The sequence below is a fragment of the Loxodonta africana genome, chromosome 3 (genome assembly GCF_030014295.1).
Source record: "Loxodonta africana isolate mLoxAfr1 chromosome 3, mLoxAfr1.hap2, whole genome shotgun sequence".
Taxonomy (NCBI): domain Eukaryota; kingdom Metazoa; phylum Chordata; class Mammalia; order Proboscidea; family Elephantidae; genus Loxodonta; species Loxodonta africana.
In genome coordinates this window covers 159,395,410-159,416,300 of record NC_087344.1, presented here as the reverse complement: position 1 = coordinate 159,416,300, position 20,891 = coordinate 159,395,410, and the positions used below count along the sequence as shown (strand labels likewise).

The following is a 20,891-nucleotide window of genomic DNA, read 5'->3' as shown; positions in this document are numbered from 1 at the left end:
AAGCAAACAAACAAAAAAAGCCTGTGTATCTTTGGAAAGGCCCCAAAACCCACCCATTGCCTTTGAGTCGATTTCGACCATAGAGAACGTATAGGACAGAATAGAACTACTCCATAGGGTTTCCAAGGCTGAAATCTTTATAGAAGCAGAGTGCCACATTTTTCTCCTGTGGAGCAGCTGGTGGGTTTGAACCACTGACCTTCCAGTCAGCAGCTGAGTGCTTTAACCACTGCACCACCAGGGCTCCTGTATCTTTTGAGAGAGGGGGGAACAAATTAGAAATGAGGAAATGCTAGTGTGTGAGCTGGCAGACTTTGCCACACGCATTTATTTTCTCTCCCTCTCTTTCCCTGACTGGGAAACAAGGCAGTGAGAGTTTCCTTTAAGGTGGCAGTTATGATGGGCTTTGAAGTGTTTTATGATTACAAGGGCTTATGATGACAAAGACATCTGAGGGTAGGCTGGCTTATTGGGTAGTGGAAACAAATATCTTCTCAGAGACTTGGACACAGATAAAAGGCAGCTGAAGCTGAACCCCACCAAGGATATGAAAAAGTGAGGGGACTGAAGCTATGCCTAAAAAATGTCAGAACATCTAGACAAAGAGCAAAAAAAAAAAAAAAAAGCAAAATATACGGCATTAGCTATATGTTTGTCTTGTCTTACCCTGTCCCACTCTGAAAACCCACATCTAGATATTTGGGTGGAATGGAGCAAGATATAGAAGAATGGCTATATTTTATTTTATTTTATAGTGCAAATTCTATAAAAAGTTTGCTTCCTTTTTATTTTGTGGCTCTTTCCATTTAGCCTTCTTTTAAAAGAATCTCTTATTTAAAAGAAAACATACTATAAAAGCCTTAGGGGGAAGGGGGAAGAAGAGAAAAGCCATCAACAAAGATTTTCTAGTGATGCTTCTAGCAATATCTACCCAGCCAATTGGTTTTGACGTAGAAGCCTCACCCCTGAATGGACTGCTTGCATCGTGAAAGTTGACGCATCAGTTGCGAGGAGCTGGTCAGGGCAGCTGCTCACAAATCCCTTCTTTGAATGCTTGTATTGAGCCAGGCTCTCTCTTCTCATGTGTGTTTGGTCATTTCCCACCAGGTAAAGTCAGCATGTTAGAGAGTTACGGCTCTGTGGTTTGGGTTGCCGTGGAAACATCTGCATGTCAGGTGGAAGTAGAGCTGGTCCCCGCAGTGGAGATCCCCACCTCCTGGTCTGTGAAAGCCCGGTGGCCCCGATGTCTGAAGCGCTGGCCTGCCCCAGACAGAGTGGAGTGTGTCAAGGTATCAGTGGGTGGGCCCCAGCTCACCAGGGCAGTGGGTGGGCCCCAGCTCACCAGGGCAGTGGGTGGGCCCCAGCTCACCAGGGCAGTGGGTGGGCCCCAGCTCACCAGGGCAGTGGGTGGGCCCCAGCTCACCAGGGCAGTGACTGCCAGCACTACTGACTGCCAACCGGCTTCCAAAGGAAAGTTGAATTTACCCACAAGTTTCAATAGATCACTGGTTTTCACAGTGTTGTTCCCGGACAGCAGAGGCAGCAGCATCACCTGGGAACTTCATAGAAATGCATGTTCTTGGACCCCACTCTGAATCTACTGAAAAAGACTCTGTGAGGAGGACCCATCAGTCTATATTTTAATTAGCCTCCCAGGTGATTCCGATGCACATGCCAGTTTGGGAACCAGGGCAATACAGAACGTGGAGAACAGTCTTCTGTTAACTTTCCTTGTTAAAGATGGTTTGTGTTTTCCCTGAGGAGTCCCTGGATGGCACAAATAATTGCTTGGCTGCTAACAGAAAGGTTGGATGTTTGAGTCCACCCAGAGTTGCCTTGGAAGAAAGACCCGGCGATCTACTTCCAAAACTCAGCCATTGAAAACCCTATGGAGCACAGTTGTCCTCTGACACATATGGGGTCACTGTGAGTCGGAATCGACTCCACAGCAACTGGTTTTTCACCTCCTTGTCCCCAGGGAGAACGCACTGACTGCCAGTAATAGATCCCCCAGACCAGTGGACTGCTCCAGAGATGGCTTTCTACTTCAACACGCATTGTCCCTCTCATTTTCCCTTTTTCTCCCTTCTTCTTGCAGTCGTTTGGGTTTGACTTGTTGGCCCGTGCAAATTATCACTGGCAGCTGAGCTTCTGCAGGGCAGAGCAAGTGATGCTGGAGCTGCTGGATGAGGACGGGGGCTGCCGCAGGAAGTGCTTCCAGGTCATGCGGCAGATGAAGGAGGATGTCTGGTGTCCGGGGAAGAGGCCGGTTCTCACATCCCACCATCTGCAGGTGAGCAGGCCAGACCCATTTTTGAGGGCACATGAGCAGAGCAGCTTGGTCTGGAGGCACCCCCTCTACATCCAAAGCCACGCAGAGGCGGGTGTGTGTGTGAGTGCATGTGAAAGTACGTGTGAGTACGTGAGGAATGCGTTCAGGGTGGGGCGCTGGTGTCCATATTTGCCGTCCTGCCAATTTTTTTTTTTTTTTTTATGGAAATATACAAACCAGGCTGTATGGGTGTATCCACAACACCCCTGAGCCAGGGTGGCAAATACCCTCTGCTTCCCTCTCTTCCCTTCTCCCATTCCCTTCTTCCCCTTTTCTTTTCGTCTCTTCCCTTTCTCTCCCTTCTCCTTTTCCTTCCCCTTTTCCTCCTCCCCCTCCTCACTCCCCTCCTCTTCCTGTTCCTCTCCCCTTTCCTCCTCCTTTCCCTCCTTCCCCTCCTCTCTCCTCTTCCTCTGCCCTTCTCCTTCTCCTCCTGTCCCCCTTCCCCTTCCTTTCCCCCCTCCTCCCTTCTTCTTCTCCTCCCCTCTCCCTGTCCCCACACTTATTTCATTCATCAAACCACTGTGAGTCCCCACTGTGTGCCAGAAACCCTGCTGAGGTTCAGAAACGAATTATACAATGTGGCCTCCGCCCTTGAGAAATAGAGTTTGGTGAAGTCCTGTGAATTGTTCAAACCTTTGATGAATTCATGTTTTCCCTGGAGTTATGACTCACTCAGTCCCTACTCACGCACCAAGTGCAACTGCCCACACATGCACACGCACGCAGAGCCTGCAAGCAGTAGGGAGACCAGGAAACACAGAAGTTACCACATGGACATTGCCGTAAACATGTTTCCAGGCTTAAGGACTTCCAGGTTCCAAATCATCAGGGAGGGATTTTTCATCACTCTGCAAGCCCCGACTCCTTTTGCCCCCAACTCAACATTGGACATTCATTAATACACTCGCTCATTCATTCATTCAGCCTCAATGTATATTAAGGCTATTTTTTTTTATAGGCTTAACACCTCCCTTAGCACCTGCTAAGTGCTTGACACCCAGAGTTACAATGATGGAGTTGTGGTTCCTGCTTTCTTGAAGCTTACGTTCTATGGGGAAGACAGACATTGATCAGACAATCCCAACAGTACTTGTGGAATCACGCACAGTGGGGGTGCTAGGCAGGAGAGGAGTGTGGCTGGGTGAGGGCTCAGAGCAACAGGGCTAGACCTGGGTTGTTGGGTCAGGGGGCCTTTCCTGAGGAAGCGGTCTTTGATCACACTCCCACCTACCTCTTTCTCAAATTGTGGACCACATAGAGTGAGTGGGAGGCTCATGCAGCAGCTATGCAAAGCACACTGGAATTGGGAGGTGTCAGGCTCTTACGGGAGGTCTCAACCCCAGACAAGCTTGTATCCATCCAGGAGCTTCTGTGCCTCTCCCTCACCCCAAACAGGCCTAAGCGGAGAGGACCAGCTCTCTTTCTCTGCAGGTAAACCCAGGTCACTGGGACAGCCACCTGGTTGGTGACTTCCTTGCATTCTCCTACCTGTGCTTCCTCCCATTCAGTGGTCAGAACCATCTTCAAGGGTTCCATGTTCTTCCTTTTACACTAGTGTAGCCTATTTAAGGGCAAATACCTCTCCCATTAAAAGGAGCCCTGGTGGGACAACCAAGCTGCTAACCGAAAGACTGGCAGTTCAAACCCACCCAGTGGCTCTATGAGAGAATGACCTGGCAATCTGCTCTGATAAACTCTATGGGGCAGTTCTGCTCCATCCTAGAGGGTAGCTGTCAGAAGCCATTCTGTGTCACAAACAGCAACACATCACCCAATGCTTTATCCTTAGTAGTTGTTCAGTAAGTATTTGATTGAATGCAGGAATGACTTCACATATCATTCAACCTTTTTTTTTTTCTTCATAAAATCACTGGCCTTTGCTTTGCTTTCTTATCTTTCCCGATAACTTGTCCTCCCTCACTTGCCAGACAATCTGTGAGCATCTCATTTACACATCCCTGAGGCACTTCTCTGGAATTTCAACATTCTCCACATGCCCCCAGCACATAGAATTGTGTATTTTCAAGATTGGGCATAGGGGGTGGGGAGTTGCTTATGAAGAAGAATGGAATTAGAACTGCCTTTCCCTCTGGCCTTCCACCCTTGGTCCAAGGGCAAAATTCCCCCACAATTAGGCATTCGCTCCCTTGGGATGGATGTGGCTGTGGTATTAGACACTCATCCTGGATGATGGCTTGAGTGTGTTGAATCCTCGCCAAGGCTTCAGTCTGGGGAAAGTGGAGGAAGTCGGGTCACAAAACATCAGGAATCATGTGCCAACTGCCGTCCTTTCACCTTTTAAGTCTTATTAGGGCCTCACCTTCTTCCCGAAGAGGCTCTCCCCCAAAGTTATTTCATCTTAAGCAGGAGCTTATTTTTCCTTGGCTCATTTATTCCTAAAACCCACTCAGAGGCACACAGGCTTGACTGTAATTGGCTTAACAGCTTCAGTTTGTTTACAGAGATAAATGTTTTAACTAACAAGTGGGGTTTATTTTTTTTCCCTATCTAGATTATCTTGATGAGCATGAAAATATCTCTGACTCATTTACTCAAAACAATATAATCTAAATCAAAATATACTCAATATCTAAACCATGACATTAAATAATTAACATATTACTTATTCAATAAAATTCGACTGTCTCCCATGGCCACTCCCTCTTCTGGGGACTCGTGACCTAACAATGCATAAAAACACATTTCCCTGTTCTCATGTAATTTATACCCTAGTAGGAGTAATGAAAAAAATAAAATAATCACGTACATAAATAACCACAACGACAACAAAAAGCCTTACTAATGTGATCATTGCCTCTTATAAGAAGTACATGGCCAAGAGTATGTGTCATGGGTGTATTAGGGGAAATCTGACCTGGTGTTTAAGTTTCCTGGGCAAAGCAGAGATAGAAGAGTGCTCCAGAAAAAATAGGATGTGCAGAGGATCTGTGGTAGAAGAAAGCATGAAACGAACTCATTGTGGACCCAATGGAGAGAACAAGGGAGAATATGGGGCAAGATGAGGCTAGGAGGGAAAGTAGAGACCAAATCACCCCATGTTGAGGAATGTATTTTTAATTGACAAACAAGAGTCAGCCCTTAAGGTATTTTAAAGAAGAGGGAATAAAAATGAATATATTTTTATTTTTGAAATAGATCACTCTGTCTGCAAAGTAGACAAGTGTACGCAGATCGGTTAGACAACTGTTGTAGAGGTCAGGGTCAGATATGATGACACATGGAAGAGGATGAATGGAGATAAGGGATAGACTTGAGAAATACTTAGAAAGATTGGCAGGACTTGATAGGAGGTGGTGAGGGAGAGAGGTGACTCTGAGGTTTGTGTCTTGCAAAACTGACAGGGTAAACAACTCTGGAGGTAGACGAGGTTTGTGGTGGAAGACTTTGAGTTCAGTTTGGACATGTTGAGATTGAAGTAACTTTTAGATATCTAAGAGATATCCAGTAAGCAGGTCAGAGGAGAAAACTAGGCTGGAGAAAAAAGAAAAAAAAATTGCAAGTCACCTGCATTTAGCAGTAAGTAAAGCCACTGACACGGATTAGAGTGTCCAGGGAATGAACGCAGTGAGAGGAGAAGGGGGCCTAGGACTAACTCTTCAGAATGCCAACATTTAGAAGTAGATAAAGGAGGATCAAACTCTGGCGGTGCAGTGGCTAAGAAGTCAGCTGCCTACCAAAACGTTGGTAGTTTGAATCCACCAGCCAATCCTTGGAAACCCTAAGGGGCAGTCCTACTCTGTCCTGTAGGGTAGCTATGAGTCAGAATCGACCTGATGTCAGCGGGTTTGGTTTATTGAAAAGAATAAGTCTGCCAAAGAGTAGCTGTAATGTTGAGAGAAAACCAAGAGACTATGATAGCTTGGAAAGCAGGTGAGGAATGGCTCAAGAGGAAGGGTATGGACAAGAGAGTCAGATTCTGCTGAAAGGTAATCAGGGGAAAGTTAAAAAAGGCCTGTGGTGTTTTGCAACATGGAGATCATTGGATGTTAATTAGAGTAGCTTTTGAGGATTAACGGCAGAAGAATCCATATTGCAGTGGATTGAGGTAGGGAATGACAGAGAAATGACAAACTAGAGATGACTCTTTGGAGAAGTCTGGATTTACAGAGAGGTAAGAGTTAGGGTGAGGCACTGGTGGTTCAGTGGTAGAACTCTTGCCTTCCACGTGTGAGACCCAGGTTTGATTCCGGCCACTGTACCTCATACACAGCCACCACCCATCTGTCAGTGGAGGCTTGCGCGTTGCTATGATGCTGAACAGGTTGTAGCAGAGCTTCCAAATTAGGATGGATGACAGCTAAAAACAAGAGTTAAGTAGGAGGCAGATGTAGGGATGAAGGAGTAGGAGAGCTTTGAATGTTTTTTTTTTTTTTAAATAGTGAGGAGGAGGGTAATCAATCATATACAGTTCCAGCAAGACTGGACTCAGAGCTCAGCAGAAGGATTAGCCCCAGCAGGAAGATAGGAGGATGCAGATGGAGCAGGCTTGTCTGGTTGGGGAGGTTGAGAGTTTCTATTTTCCTGTAAAGTCTAAGGCAAAGGCATCTGACAGGGGTAGGGTATTGCCACTTTAAGGGGAATGGTGATCATTGGAAATGTCCATGTAGAATGAAAGAATAAATCAACAAAGAGGCGGAGGAGGCTAGGTGGGCAAGGCTGAGAGTCACCCCTGGTTGAGGATCATGAATTCATGGCAGAAACCATTTACCCTGGGGGACTCCTTGCTCCCTCTTTCCCTAGTGTAAACTCAATTATGCCTCTGAAGAGATTCCCTTCAATGGCTGAAACCAATGTCTGACACCGATCTCTTCCTTCCTCAGACAGTGCTCTTTTGGACTTGTGAGAAATACCCTCACTCCAAGGACTGGAAGGTTTTCAGCAAATCACTCCTGCGCCTGGTACAGAAACTGCACAAGTGTGTGAGCCAGCACTTTTTGAGACACTATTTCGTGCGAAAGAGCAACCTCCTTCGGTATGCCAACTCGGTTGAACTGGATGCTGTAGCTCAAAAACTGGCCACCTTCCTGAAGAACCCCCAGATCAACCTGCCCTGAGGGCAGCCCCTGCGCAGAAGGCTCTTGGACATTTCATATGGGCATGACCGCCCTCTCTATGGATCATTCCTCAGTCCAGTGCCAGGATCTTGCCCAGGAGATAGGCTAACTACCACAGAGGAAATTCTGTTGAGTCAGTCACACTTACAAGTGGACATCAGGGGAAAACTGTCCCATGATGTCTGATTCAGGTCTACCCAGAGCCAATCAAGCATTTCAGCTCTCACTACCTCTCTTGGGGACAGCTCTCATCAAGCTTCCCCAAGTCACAGATTATGAACTGATGACAGTTCTGAGTTTATTTTCCCTTGCTCAGGCTCTGATGATCTGCCAGGGAGGATGGGGACGAGAACCCCCGGAGGCAGGCATTAACCTGCTGCCCAGAAGTAGTTCTCCAGGTTACTGACCACAGGCTCATTATTTTTCCATTTGTAAAATGGGACTGTGAACATGCCTCCCTGCATACTCGTTCAGGGCTTTGAGCCTATGGGACTGTGCTGGTGCCCTTCCAAGGGAAAGGCAGCGGATCAACACAAAGTGTTACTACTTGGTTTAGTAGCCAGTGTTTGCATCCTAGAGTCCCTGGGTGGTGCAAACAGTTAATGAGCTGGGCTGCAAACCAAAGAATGGAGGTTCGAGGCCACCCAGAGGTACCTCAGAAGAAAAGTCTAGCATTCTACTTCTGGAAAATCAGCCATGGAAAACCCTGCGGAGCACAGTTCTACTCAGACATACATGGGGTCACCTTGAATGGGAATAGAAGCCATGGTAACTGTTTGTTTGGTTTGTATCCTGGATCATTATCTACACACCTGATTAAATGATAAGGCCTGTTGAGTTAGCATGCCTGCTACCTTAGTTTCCTAGGGCAGCCACAAGAAAATACCACAAAGTGGGTGGCTTTAAAGATAAGAAATTTACTTTTTTACAGTTCTGGAGGGTAGAAGTCAAAATTCACAGTATGGGTAGGGCTGTGCTCTGTCTTTCGCTGTGTTGGCTCCAAGGGGATGGTCCTTCCTTGTATCAGCTTCTGGTCATTTCTTGGTGTTCCTTGACACACAGATCTTCATGTGGTGTCTTCTTGGTGTGACTGTTTCCGTTCCTTTTATAAGACACCACTCAGAAGGGGTTAGGATTAGGGGCCACCATGCTCCAGTATGACCATGTTTAACTTAACTGGTAACATCTGCAAAAAACAAAACAAAACCCAAAGTCACATTCACAGGTACAGGGATTAAGACTCCAACATATCTTTTTGAGGGGACACGACTCAATCCATAAGACCTGTGTTTCATTTTCTGCCCTCCATGCTCTCCCAAGCAGTGGTTTGTGGCTGGCTCTGCTTCCCTGGTGTTCTCAAAGTAGGGAAACACGGAGACAGTGATTTAGACGGCTAGTGTAAGCCACAGATGAAAGCGTGACTCTGGCAGCCTGATCCAAGCCACCGCCCCCTCTGCTTCCTGTGCCATAAGACAAGGATGGAGCTTCCTTATAATTACGGAATGGGCTGTGTGCTGGGATCTGCATGGAATGGCTTTGATGTCACTCATCTCTCTCTCAATGCATTCCTTTGCTCACCTCACTCACTCGCTGATAAATGTGTGCCTGTTAGGCACTGCGAATACAGCAAGGGCAAGATGGACAAGGACTTACCCTGATGGGGATGATGCCTAAGGATGGAGACAGGAAATGAACAAACACAATTATTACAGATTTCCGGCCAACGCACCTCAAGTGCAGCCACCATCTGTCTGTCAGTGGAGGCTTGCGTGTTACTACGGTGCTGAACAGGTTTCTGTGGAGCTTCCAGACTAAGATGGACTAGGAAGAAAGGCCTGGTGATCTACTTCCAAAAATCGGCCAGTGAAAACCGTGTGGATCACAATGGCCCAATCCAAAACTGGTCACGGGAATGGTGCAGAATCCGGCAGCATTTTATCTGGTGATGCGTGGCGTTGCCATGAGTTGAGAGCCGACTCCATGGCAGCTAACAACAACAATAAGTGCTGTGAAGGAAGTAAACAAAATGTTGAAATAAACAGAATGTTGTGCCTCCTGAAATAAAACAAGAAGCTACCATGTAAGCTGAGATTTGAAGGATCCCTATAGGGTCACTATGAGTCAGAATCGACTCCATGGCACAGCGTTCGGTTTGTGTTTGGTTTAAAGAATGCAAGTGCAGACAGCTGGAGGGGAAGGGAAGGGGACCGACAAAAGGCCTGGAGGGCTTGGCATGGGTCACTCCACAGCAGCCTTGTAAAGCTGATAAGGGATCTCTATTTTAGTCTAATACCAGTGGTTTGGTATTTAGCCTCTGCCAAACTAGAGGGGGAGCCCTGGTGGTGCAGTGGTTAAGAGTATGGCTGCTAACCAAAAGGTTGGCAGTTCGAATCCACCATCCACTCGTTGGAAACCCTATGGGGTAGTTGTACTCTGTCCTGTGGGGCTGTGATGAGTCGGAATCAGATCAACTCGTTGCCAACAGGTAAACTAGAGGGGTATTATGATCTGAAATGCATTTTAAATGATCATGTGGCCACTCCTAAAGAGGGCCTGGGGCTCACCCAAAAGTCAGGGCACCGAAGGCCCTGGAGCGCACCTATTTTGAATTCACTGAGACACCTCAAAGCCACACATCCTGCCCAGCAGAGATGACTGGGAATTGGTAGAGTTCTCAATGAGAGTAATGTTTTTTTCCTAGAATTTATTTATGCTTTTTAACTCAAGGGAGTCCTATATTACTTTTGAACATTTTGTCCCAAATATATAACAAAGGAAATTTTCTAAAAGCGTGAACTACTGATTTGTTTAATAAGAAGTTACATTTGAAAATAAAAATAAATATTCTTGCAAAAGCACTGTAACCAGATGGTGGGGTCCTTGGGTTTTCAATAAGGAAATCATGGTTTTAAAATATTGGGGGGGAAGAGCCTTTCCAAGCATATAGTAAGTGTACAATTTTTGAAAACACTAAATGATGAACGAACCAGTGTTAAGTCATCAAAACTTGCTTTTTAATTCTCGTATTCCTGGATCTGGGGAAGCATCATTTTTGAGAAGGCGTCAGATGAAACACGGTTATTTAAAGGATGAAAACAACTGAAGCAAGTTTTGAAACACCTTTATAGTCCCAGAATGGCAAAGAATAAAGATGACTGTACCATTGATTCAAACTGTGTGTCTGTGTGGGAGAAGTGTGGGGTTGCCATACTCCCCCATCAGAGCCCAGTAGGTTCTTCCACCTCTCCCCAGTAGAACTGTTTGCATGGGAGCAGTGGTAGTTCAGTGGCAAGGACTTGGGGTTCAGTTTCCTGTCAATGCTTTATGATGCTGAAGAGGTTTCGGTGGGTTTTCCTAAGACAGACTAGGAAGAAAGACCTATAAATTTACTTCCGAAAATCAGTCAATGAAAATCGTATGGATCATAATCGTCCGATCTGCAACTGATCAAGAACCAGGCAGCATCTTGTTCCCTGCATCTCCAGAGTAGGGGCAGACTTGCTGGCAGCTAACAACAGAGCTGTTTGCAGATTCCTGAGTGTTCCCACTGATTGCCAGCAGAGGCCAGTGGGGGACAACATATGAAAAGGGCTAGATCCTGCCCAGACTCATTCCCAGAGCCCAGCAGGTGTCACCCCCACTCAGCCCACAACTTACACCTAGCTTCAACAAAAAAGGAAACAGGGAGAGTGGATTCCAGTCGATGTTTTAATTGTTGACCTTTGCTGCCACTCTGGCCAGTCACAGTCTTTTTGCCTAAAGCTCAAACAGATTTTATTTCTATGAGGAAAGTCTATCCTGGAGACTGTGGAGCACCCAGCTCCATTCTGCTTCCTGGGACAGATTGCACAGCTCGGAGAAGACTGATATTCTCACTCCTTTACTTTGGTCAGCTTTTTCTTTTATTCTCTAATACACTTTCCATCCGCGACCACCCTTCCAAGCACAGGACTACATTTCATGCCAACGGTTGAGTATGCAGGCACTGCAGTTGACCTGCTAGCATTTAAGTCCCAGCTCTGAGGCTGCCTAATAGCAAGTTGTTTAACCTTGAAAAATCTCCACTTCCTTACCTTGAAAATGGGCGTCCTGAGAGAATACATATCTCATAGCTTTGAGGAGAGGGACACATGAAAAAATGGATTGAAAGCTCTTACTTTAGTACCTGTCACAGTTGTCTCAGTTACCTACTGCTGCTGTAACACAAATACCACAAGTGGGTGGCTTTAAAGAACAAATTTATTTCCTCACAGTTCTGGAGGCTAAACATCCAAATCCGGGTCTCGGCCATGCCGACTTCTTCTTTGTCAGTAGGCCTGGGTATTCCTTGGTTCTTTGGCTTGTAGTCGTCCTCACACGGTGTCAGTCTTCCCCCGTGTGTGTGTATGTGTGTGTCTATTCTGCACTTTTTATAACTTGGAAGTGATAAGATTTAGAAGCCACTCTACTAAGGTATGACCTACTTAATGTAACAAAGAAAACCCTATTTCACAGCAGGATCATATTTATAGGTACGTTCTTATCAGATGCCATAAAGTCAGTTCCGACTTATAGTGACCCTGTGTACAACCGAATGGAACACTGTCTGGTCCTGTGCCATCTTCACAATAGTTATGCTTGGGCCTGTTGTTGCCGCAGCCACTGTGTCAATCCACCCCATTGAGGGGCTCCCTCTTTTTCACTGACCCTCTACTTTACCAAGCATGATGTCCTTCTCCAGGGACTGGTCCCTCCTGATAACATGTCCAAAGTATGTGAGACAAAGTCTTGCCATCCTCCCTTCTAAGGAGCACTCTGGCTGTACTTCCTTCAAGACAGATTGTTCCTTCTTCTGGCAGTCCACGGTATATTCAATACTCTTCTCCAACACCATAACTCAAAGGTGTCAGTTCTTCTTTGGTCCTCCTTATTCATTGTCCAGCTTTTCCTTATTCATTTTGCATGCATACGAGGCGATGGAAAACACTGTGGCTTGGGTCAGGTGCACCTTAGTCCTTAAAGTGACATCTTTGCTTTTTAACGCTTTGAAGAGGTCTTTTGCAGCAGACTTGCCCAATGCAATACATCATTTGATTTCTTGACTGCTGCTTGCATGGGCATTGATTGTGTGAAATCCTTGACAACTTCAATATTTTATCTATTTATCATGATGTTGCTAATTGGTCCAACTGTGAGGATTTTTGTTTTCTTTATGTTGAGGTGTAATCCATGCTGAAGACTGTATCTGTGATCTTCATCAATAGGAGCTTCAAATCCTCTTCATTTTCAGGAAGCAAAGTTGTGTCATCTGTATATCGTGGGTTGTCAGTGAATCTTCCTCCAATTCTGATGCTACATTCTTTTTCATACAGTCCAGCTTCTCAGATTATTTGCTTAGCATACAGACTGAATAAGTATGATAAATCATACAACCCTGATACACACCTTTCCTGATTTCAATCCATGTAGTATCCCCTTGTTCTGTTCGAATGACTGTCTCTTGGCCGATGTACAGATTCCGCATGAGCACAATTAAGTGTTCTGGAATTCCTACTGTTCATAATGTTATCCATAATTTGTTATGGTCCACACAGTCAAATGCCTTTGCATAGTCAATAAAACACAGGTAAACATCTTTCTGGTATTCACTGCTTTCAGCCAAGATCCATCTGACATCAGAAATAATATCACTCCTTCCATGTCCTCTTCTGACTCTGGGTGAAACTTCTGGCAGTTCCCTGTTAATGTGATGCAGCGACCACTTTTGAATGATCTTCAGCAAAATTTTAATTGTGTGTAATATTGTTCAATAATTTCTGCATTCTGTTGGATCACCTTTCCTTGGAGTGTGCATAAATATGGATCTCTTTCAGTCAGTAGACCAGGTAGCTGTCTTCCAAATTTCTTGGCATAGACAAGTGAGCACTTCCAGTGCTGCATCCATCAATTACTGGAACTTTGTTTTTTACCAATGCCTTCAGTGTAGCTTGGACTTCTTCCTTCAGTGCCATTGGTTCTTGATCATATGCTACCACTTGAAATGGTGGAACATCGACCAATTCTTTTTTTGTACACCGACTCTGTGTATTCTTTCCATCTTCTTTTGATGCTTCCTGCATCATTTAAAATTTCCCCTGTGGAATCGCTCAGTATCACAACTTGAAATTGCAGCTTGAATTTCTCCTCAGTTCTTTCAGCTTGAGAAACACTGAGTGTGTTCCTCTCTTTTGGTTTGCTAACTCTAGGTTTTTGTGTATTTCATTCTAATACTTTGTCTTCTTGAGCTGCCCTTTGAAATCTTCTGTTCAGCTCTTTTACTTCATCATTTCTTCCTTTTGCTTTAGCTACCCTGTGTTCAAGAGCAACTTTCAGAATCTCTTCTGACATCCATTTTGGTCTTTTCTTTCTTTCTTGCCTTTTTAATGTGGTTTTGCTTTCTTCATGTATGATGTCTTTGATGTCATTCCACAACTCTTCTGGTCTTCGATCATTAGTATTTAATGAGTCAAATCTATTCTTGAGATAGTCTCTAAATTCAGGTGGAATATACTCAAGGTCATACTTTGGCTCTTGTAGACTTGTTCTAATTTTCTTTAGCTTCAACTTGAACTTCCATGTAAGCAATTGATGGTCTATTCTAATGGCCCCTGGCCTTGTTCTGACAGATGATATCGAGCTTTTCCATCATCTCTTTCCACACATGTAGTCAATTTGATTCCTGTATATTTATAGGTATACAGGCCAGGATTTCAACACATGCTTCTGAGAAACACAAGTCAGCCCATAACACATGGGGTAACTGCTGAATAAATGTTTGTCACTTTAGATGCCACCCCCTTCAGGCCATTCATTCACCTCAGCCATTCTCAATAACTTCCCCACCCCATATATAAATTCCTCCCAGAGGAAACAGAAACCATTATAAGGAAAACATGCACAAAATTCCACTGCAAATTCTTTAAGTTCATCTTTTCCTCTGAAAGTCCAGTTCTTCCAGCTGTGATGGAACTGATCCCTCCCAGCTTCCTGGTGACATCTTCCATTGCTTATTCCTAGCTACTGCCTGTCTCTCTTGCCCATTTCACTGTGCAGCTTCCTGAGTCATTTATACATGTTGTCGCCACTTTCTCACCTTCCTTTTACACTGTTTTTTTTCAATTGTGAAAAATACCATACATACAAGAGTCTAAACTGTTTAAAGAACAATAATAAAATAAAATGAATACCCATATACTCACAACCTAGGTGAAAAAATAGCACATTGCCAGTTCTTTAGAACCTCCCTACGTGTCCTCTCCTCCCTTACATAGGTAATCGTGATTCCAAATTTTGTGTCAATCGTTCTGCTGCTTTTCTTTTAAACTCTCTTGGCATAGTGGTTTAACGCTATGGCTGCTAACCAAAAGGTCAGCGGTTTAAATCCACCAGGCACTCCTTGGAAACCCTATGGGATGGTTCTACTCTGTCTTTTAGCGTTGCTATGAGCTGGGATCAGCTTGATAGCAATAGATTTTTTTTTTTTTTTTTTAAACCACAGAAAAAGAGATGGGTTGAAACAGTGGCTGCAACAATGGGCTCAAATACAGCAGCGATTGTGAGAATGGTGCAGGACCAGGTAATGTTTCCTTCTGTTGTACATAGGGTCACTGAGTCAGAATCGACTTGACGGCACCAAACAACAACAACCACATTTCATTAAGGCTAAGCCCCCAACAGTTGTAAGATGTGTCATTGTTTCACGCATGTTAAGAAAGGAAAAAGTGCTGCCAAATGTAATTGTAAAACACCACTGATTATAAGATGCATCCCAAACTTAAAGAGATTAAAATGTGAAAAAAAGATATGTTTTAGAATCAATGAAAAATGGCCTGCATGCCTCTTATTTTTGCCAGTTTTGGAGCTTTATATAAATGGAATCATACTGTATGAAATTGTCTGTACTTTGTTTCTGATGTCCACAGTGTGCTTTTGAAGCTCTCCTACATAGATGACTATGGCATTGGTGTGTTCTTTCTACTGTTCTATAATATTCCAGTGTGGGAATATGCCACACTTTATTTGTGTTACTGTTATTGGGCATTTGGGTTGTTTCTAGGTTTTTGTGATTTTGAACTATGTTTTCATGCACATTCTTTATATGTTTTCTGATGCACCCAAGTGTGCAAGAGTCTGTTAAGCATATATACATAAAATTTCAGGTTTATAAGATATATGCATGCTCAAATTTGGTAGGTAATGCCAAAATATTTTCCAAAGTGATTACAGTGATCTAAATTCTCTATTTTAATATAGTTGAATTTTCAGTGACTTTCTCCATTCAGAGCATATTTTACATCTTTTTAAGAAATTGCTCTCTATCTTAAGGTCACAGGGATATTCTCCTATATTATTCTCAAATTTTTATAGTTGCACCTTTCACCAGAGTTAGGGAGTGTCTTCTGCTTTTCTATCTTCCATAAGAGTTCATGCAATATTGGAATACTTTCTTTGCTTGACAGATTGATAGAACTTACCTAAGAAACTGTTTGGGCCTGGTGTTTTCTTTGTTGGAAAATTTAAAATTATTAATTCATTTTCTTTTAGGGATGAAGAATTTTCAGATGTTCTATTTCTTGTTGAGTGAGTGTTGTTAATTTGTATTTCACTAGGAATTTTTCCGTTTTATGTAAGTTTTCAAATTGACAAAGTTATTCATAATATTTGTTTAAATTCTGATGCATCTGTACCCATCTTTCTCGATAAATCTGTTAGAGACATCAATTTGATTAGTCTTTTCAAAGAATTAATTGTTGGTTTTGTTAATCTTATCTATTGTATATTTGTTTTCTGTTACATTAATTTCTGCTTATATTTTTGTTTCTACTTGCTTTGGGTTTATTCTGATGTTCTTTTTCATAACTTCTTAAGCTAGATGCTTAGCTCATAAATTCTCAGCTTTCCTCTTTTCTTGGTATATAAATTTTCTGTTAATACATTTTGGTGGAATTCCTCAAGTTTTGGTATATTGTATTTTCATTTTCTTTCAGTTCTATTTATTTTCTAATTTCTGTTATGATTTTCTCTTTGATGCAAGAGTTGCTTAGAAGGTTTTTTAAATTATTATTTCCAAACACATTGGGTTTCTTACTTATATCTTTGTTGTTGATTTTTTACTGAATTGCATTACAGTCAGAGAGAATAGTCTCTATGGCCTTGATCTTAGGGCTAACTTTTTGGCTAGCACTTCTTCATTGTTCTATATGCATACAAAGAAGATGTGCGAATTTGAGTGCAATGTTTTAAAAATGTCAGTTATATCATTTGCTGTTCAAATTTTCTGTATTTCCTGACCTCTTAACCATTACGCCACCAGGGCTCCTTCTATATTTTACTTATTTCTTTCATCTGCATTTTCCAATACTTATTGAGAGAGTTGTTTTAAATTTTTCCATTATTATCATGGATTTTGGAAACCCTCGTGGCGTAGTGATTAAGAATTTGGCAGCTAACCAAAAGGTCGGCAGTTCAAATCCACCAGGTGCTCCTTGGAAACCCTCTGGGGCAGTTCTGCTCTGTATTATAGGGCTGCTATGAGTTGGGATTGACTTGATGGCGATCGACTTGATGGCAATGGGTTTGGTTGTTTCGGTTTTATCATGGATTTTTCAATTTCTCCTTATAGTTGTGTCAAAATTTTGCTTGTTTGCTTTGCAAGTATGTTATTAGGGACATACAGGTTTAAAATTTTTATATTTTTCCAGTTAATTGCATCTTTTATCATTATGAGGTGATTTTTTTAACTCTTGTAAATAGTTTTGCTTAAATACTGTATTTTTATGCAAATACCATGTACCTTCTATGTTTGTTCGCCATCTGCTCTCTCACCACTTGAGGTACTCTCCTAAGTGTGCTACGCTAATTTTTTTTTACAGCAACATGATTGGCTGCTCATAGCAGATCTCATCATTGAGGTGATTACATTATATCAGATCTCATTATGGAGGTGATTACATCATTACATAGCTGCCAAGCTACATCATAACTGCCAAACCACTGAGAATCATAGCCAGCCAAGTTGACACACAACTTTAACCATCACATGGTCTTTTGACTCTGGAGTATAGTCCGTTTCCTTTTATTGTGGTTAATAATACATTTGAATTTATTGCTTCTACCTTATTATTTACTTTCCGATGGATCCATTTTTATTTCTTCCTCTGTGTACCCCACCATCACACCTTCTTGTCTTTTTTTTTAATTGTACTTTAGATGAAGGTTTACAGAGCAAATTAGTTTCTCATTAAGCAATTAATATGCATATTGTTTTGTGACATTGGTTGCCACCTCTACAACATGTCAACACTTCCCCTTCTCGACCTTGGGTTCCCCATTACCAGGTTTCCTGTTCCCTCCTGCCTTCTCGTCCTTGCCCCTGTGGCTGGTGTGCCCATTTAGTCTCATTTTATTTTATGGGCTTGTTTAATCTTTGGCTGGAGGGTGAGCCTCACTTCTTGTCTTTTTTAAAAATTAAGTTTTTTTTTCTTTTTCTCATTTCATTTATTTTTTCTTTCCTAGTTTGAAAGATCTGTACTCTACCTCTGTCATTTTAATGGTTACCAAGGCTATTTACACATATAGACTAAATTTTGCAGACTATAGAAAGTTAATATCTTTATTTTCCTTTCTAAGAAGTTCCATAGGAGGGTTTGGCTCCTATCACTTCACATCCCAGTTAATGTGCTATTATGATCTAGATTTTCATTTTAGCCTGTTTTTGCCATTTCCCTACACACATACACATATACAAAGTAGATATTTTTTTATTATAATTATTTTATAAAGTCCACATTTTCTTATTTCACTTACATATTTGTCACTATCTTTGTTCACCATTCTTTCTTGCATCTAACATTTTCTATCAGGGATCGTTTTCCTTCTGCCTGGACTATTTCTTCTAGATTTCTTATAGTGAGGGCATTGAGAGTAAACTCTGTATGTTTTTGTTTGCCTGAAATTGTCCTTATTTCACCTTCATTCTTGAAAGATCATTTCTCTGAGTATTCAATTTTAGGTTCACAATTTTCTAAGCATATTAAAGATATTTTCCCACTATCTTCTTGCTCCATTGTTGCTATTTAGAAGTCAATCATCAGGTTATTTGTTGTTTCTTTGTAGGGTATCTGCTTTTCTCTCTGGCTGCATTTAATATCTTCTCTCTCTCTCTCACCCATCCCTTTTATTTATTTATTTTTTTTACTTTTGGTATTTTTCAATTTTACTATAATAAAGGATGGTGGATTTATTTCTATATATTCTGCTGTGGATTTGTTAGGCTTCTTGAATCTGAGGAATCATTTTCAGCAATTGTAGGAAATTATCAGAATTTAACTCTTTGAATATTACCTTGTCCCCATTCTCTTTATCATTCCATTCTGGAAGGAAATCCAATTTAAATGTGTAGGTAGTTCACTCTCTCTCTCTATTCTCTATATCTCTTAACTTCCCTTTTGCTTGATATATTTTTTTCCATCCTTTGAGTTTTAATTTGTTTGTGTCTCTAAGTCTAAGGTGCGTCTTTTGTAGGCAGTGAAAAAAAAAAAATTTTTTTTTTTTATATAGACAGATCATTTTTTTTAATCTATTCTGCCACTCTCCGACTCTTTATCAGTGCATTTAGTCCATTAACATTCAGCATAATTACAGATACGTACGAGTTTAGTGCTGTCATGTTGATGTCTTTTTTTTGTGTGTTGTTGACAGATTCTATTTCCCACTTAATTTTTTGTGGTGAGTAGTTTATATACTATCTTTTCCTCTTCTTCATTGTTGTTGATTTTGTTTCTGCTGAGTCTCTATTTTTTCCTCGTATTTTATTTTGATAAGTAGGAGAGTTAGTCTCCTTTGTGGTTACCTTAATATTTACCCCTATGTTTCTAAGTTTAAACCTAACTTTTATTTCTTTGGAAACCCTGGTGGCATAGTGGTTAAGTGCTACAGCTGTGAACCAAAGGGTCGGCAGTTCAAATCCACCAGGCACTCCTTGGAAACTCTATGGGGCAGTTCTACTCTGCCCTATAGGGTCGCTATGAGTCGGAATCGACTTGACAGCAGTAGGTTTGGTTTTTTACCTCTTTATATTGCCTTGTCTTCCTCTCCATATGAAAGATCTATGACTACATTTCTTTGATCCTCTTTATTATTTTAATGTTGTCTTCTTTTCCATAATGACATCGCTGTTTCCCTGTTTTGGTTTTTTTTTTTTTTTATCTTGATTTATTTTTGCTGTTTCCCTATCTGGGTTGACATCTGATTGCTCTGTCCAGTGTTCTAGTCTTGGGTTGATATCTGATATTATTGATTCTCTAACCAAAGAACTCATTTTAGTATTTCTTATAATTTTGGTTCTGGTTTTTACAAATTCCCTAAACTTCTGTTTATCTGGAAATGTCTTAATTTCACCTTCATATTTGAGAGAGAGTTTTGCTGGATATATGATTCTTGGCTGGTAATTTTTTTTCATTTGATGCTTTATATAAGTCATTCCATTGCCTTCATGACTGTATGGTTTCTGCCAAGTTGTCCAAGCTTATTCTTATTGACGCTCCTTTATAGGTGACTTTTCGTTTATGCCTAGCTGCTCTTATAATTCTCTCTTTATCTTTGGTTTTAGCAAGTTTGATTATAATATGTCTTGGTGACTTTCTTTTAAAATCTTCCTTATGTGGAGTTCAATGAGCATCTTGGATTGATACCTTCTCATCTTTCACAATATCAGGGAAGTTTTCTGCCAACAAATCTTCAACAACTCTCTGTATTTTCTGTTTTCCCTCCCTGTTCTGATACTCCAATCACTCATAGGTTGTTTCTGTTGATAGAGTCCCACATGATTCTTAAGATTTCTTCATTGTTTTAAATTCTTTTATCTGATTTTTCTTCAAATATTTTGGTGCCAAGTGCTTTATCTTCAAGGTCACCAATTCTGCCTTCCACTTGCTTAATTCTGCTCTTCTGACTTTCTATTGAGTAGTCTAATTCTGTAATTTTGTTGTTAATCTTCTGAATTTCTGATTGCTGTCTGTCTATGGATTATTCCAGCTTATTAAATTTTTCATTATTTTCTTGAATAACATTTTTAATTTCTTCAGCTGTTTTATCTGTGTGTTCCTTGGCTTGTTCTGCATATTGCTTGATCTCTTTTCTGATGTCTTGAAGAACTCTGTATATTAATCTTTCGAATTCTATTTCCAGTAATTCCAGGAAGGCATCTTCATTCAGAAGATCCTTTGATTCTCTGTTTTGAGAGCTTGTTGAAGCGATCATGGTCTGTTTCTTTATGTGGTTTGATATTGACTGTTGTCTCCAAGTCATCTACAAGATATTGTATTAGTTTATTTTATGTTTGCTTACTGTATCCTAGTTTCTTGATTTGTTTAGTTTTGATATGCCCCAATGTATTGCTTGAGTGAGTTGCTTGATTATTTTCACCTTTGGAGCTCTGACATCCTGTCACCAGATGGCTAGAGCTG

The 20,891-nt window shown here is 41.7% G+C and overlaps 1 protein-coding gene across 1 annotated transcript in view; it reads left to right on the top strand.

Annotated features, from left to right (window-relative positions):
- MAB21L3 (mab-21 like 3) overlaps positions 1-14,848 on the top strand; it is a 36,807-nt gene extending 21,959 nt beyond the window's left edge. The window contains exons 4-6 of the mRNA XM_064282378.1: positions 1,108-1,289; positions 2,099-2,293; positions 7,174-14,848. Coding sequence (XP_064138448.1) covers positions 1,108-1,289; positions 2,099-2,293; positions 7,174-7,407 — 611 coding nt within the window. The 3' untranslated portion in view covers positions 7,408-14,848. The remainder of the gene's footprint in view (positions 1-1,107; positions 1,290-2,098; positions 2,294-7,173) is intronic.
- The last annotated feature ends 6,043 nt before the right edge of the window (positions 14,849-20,891 follow it).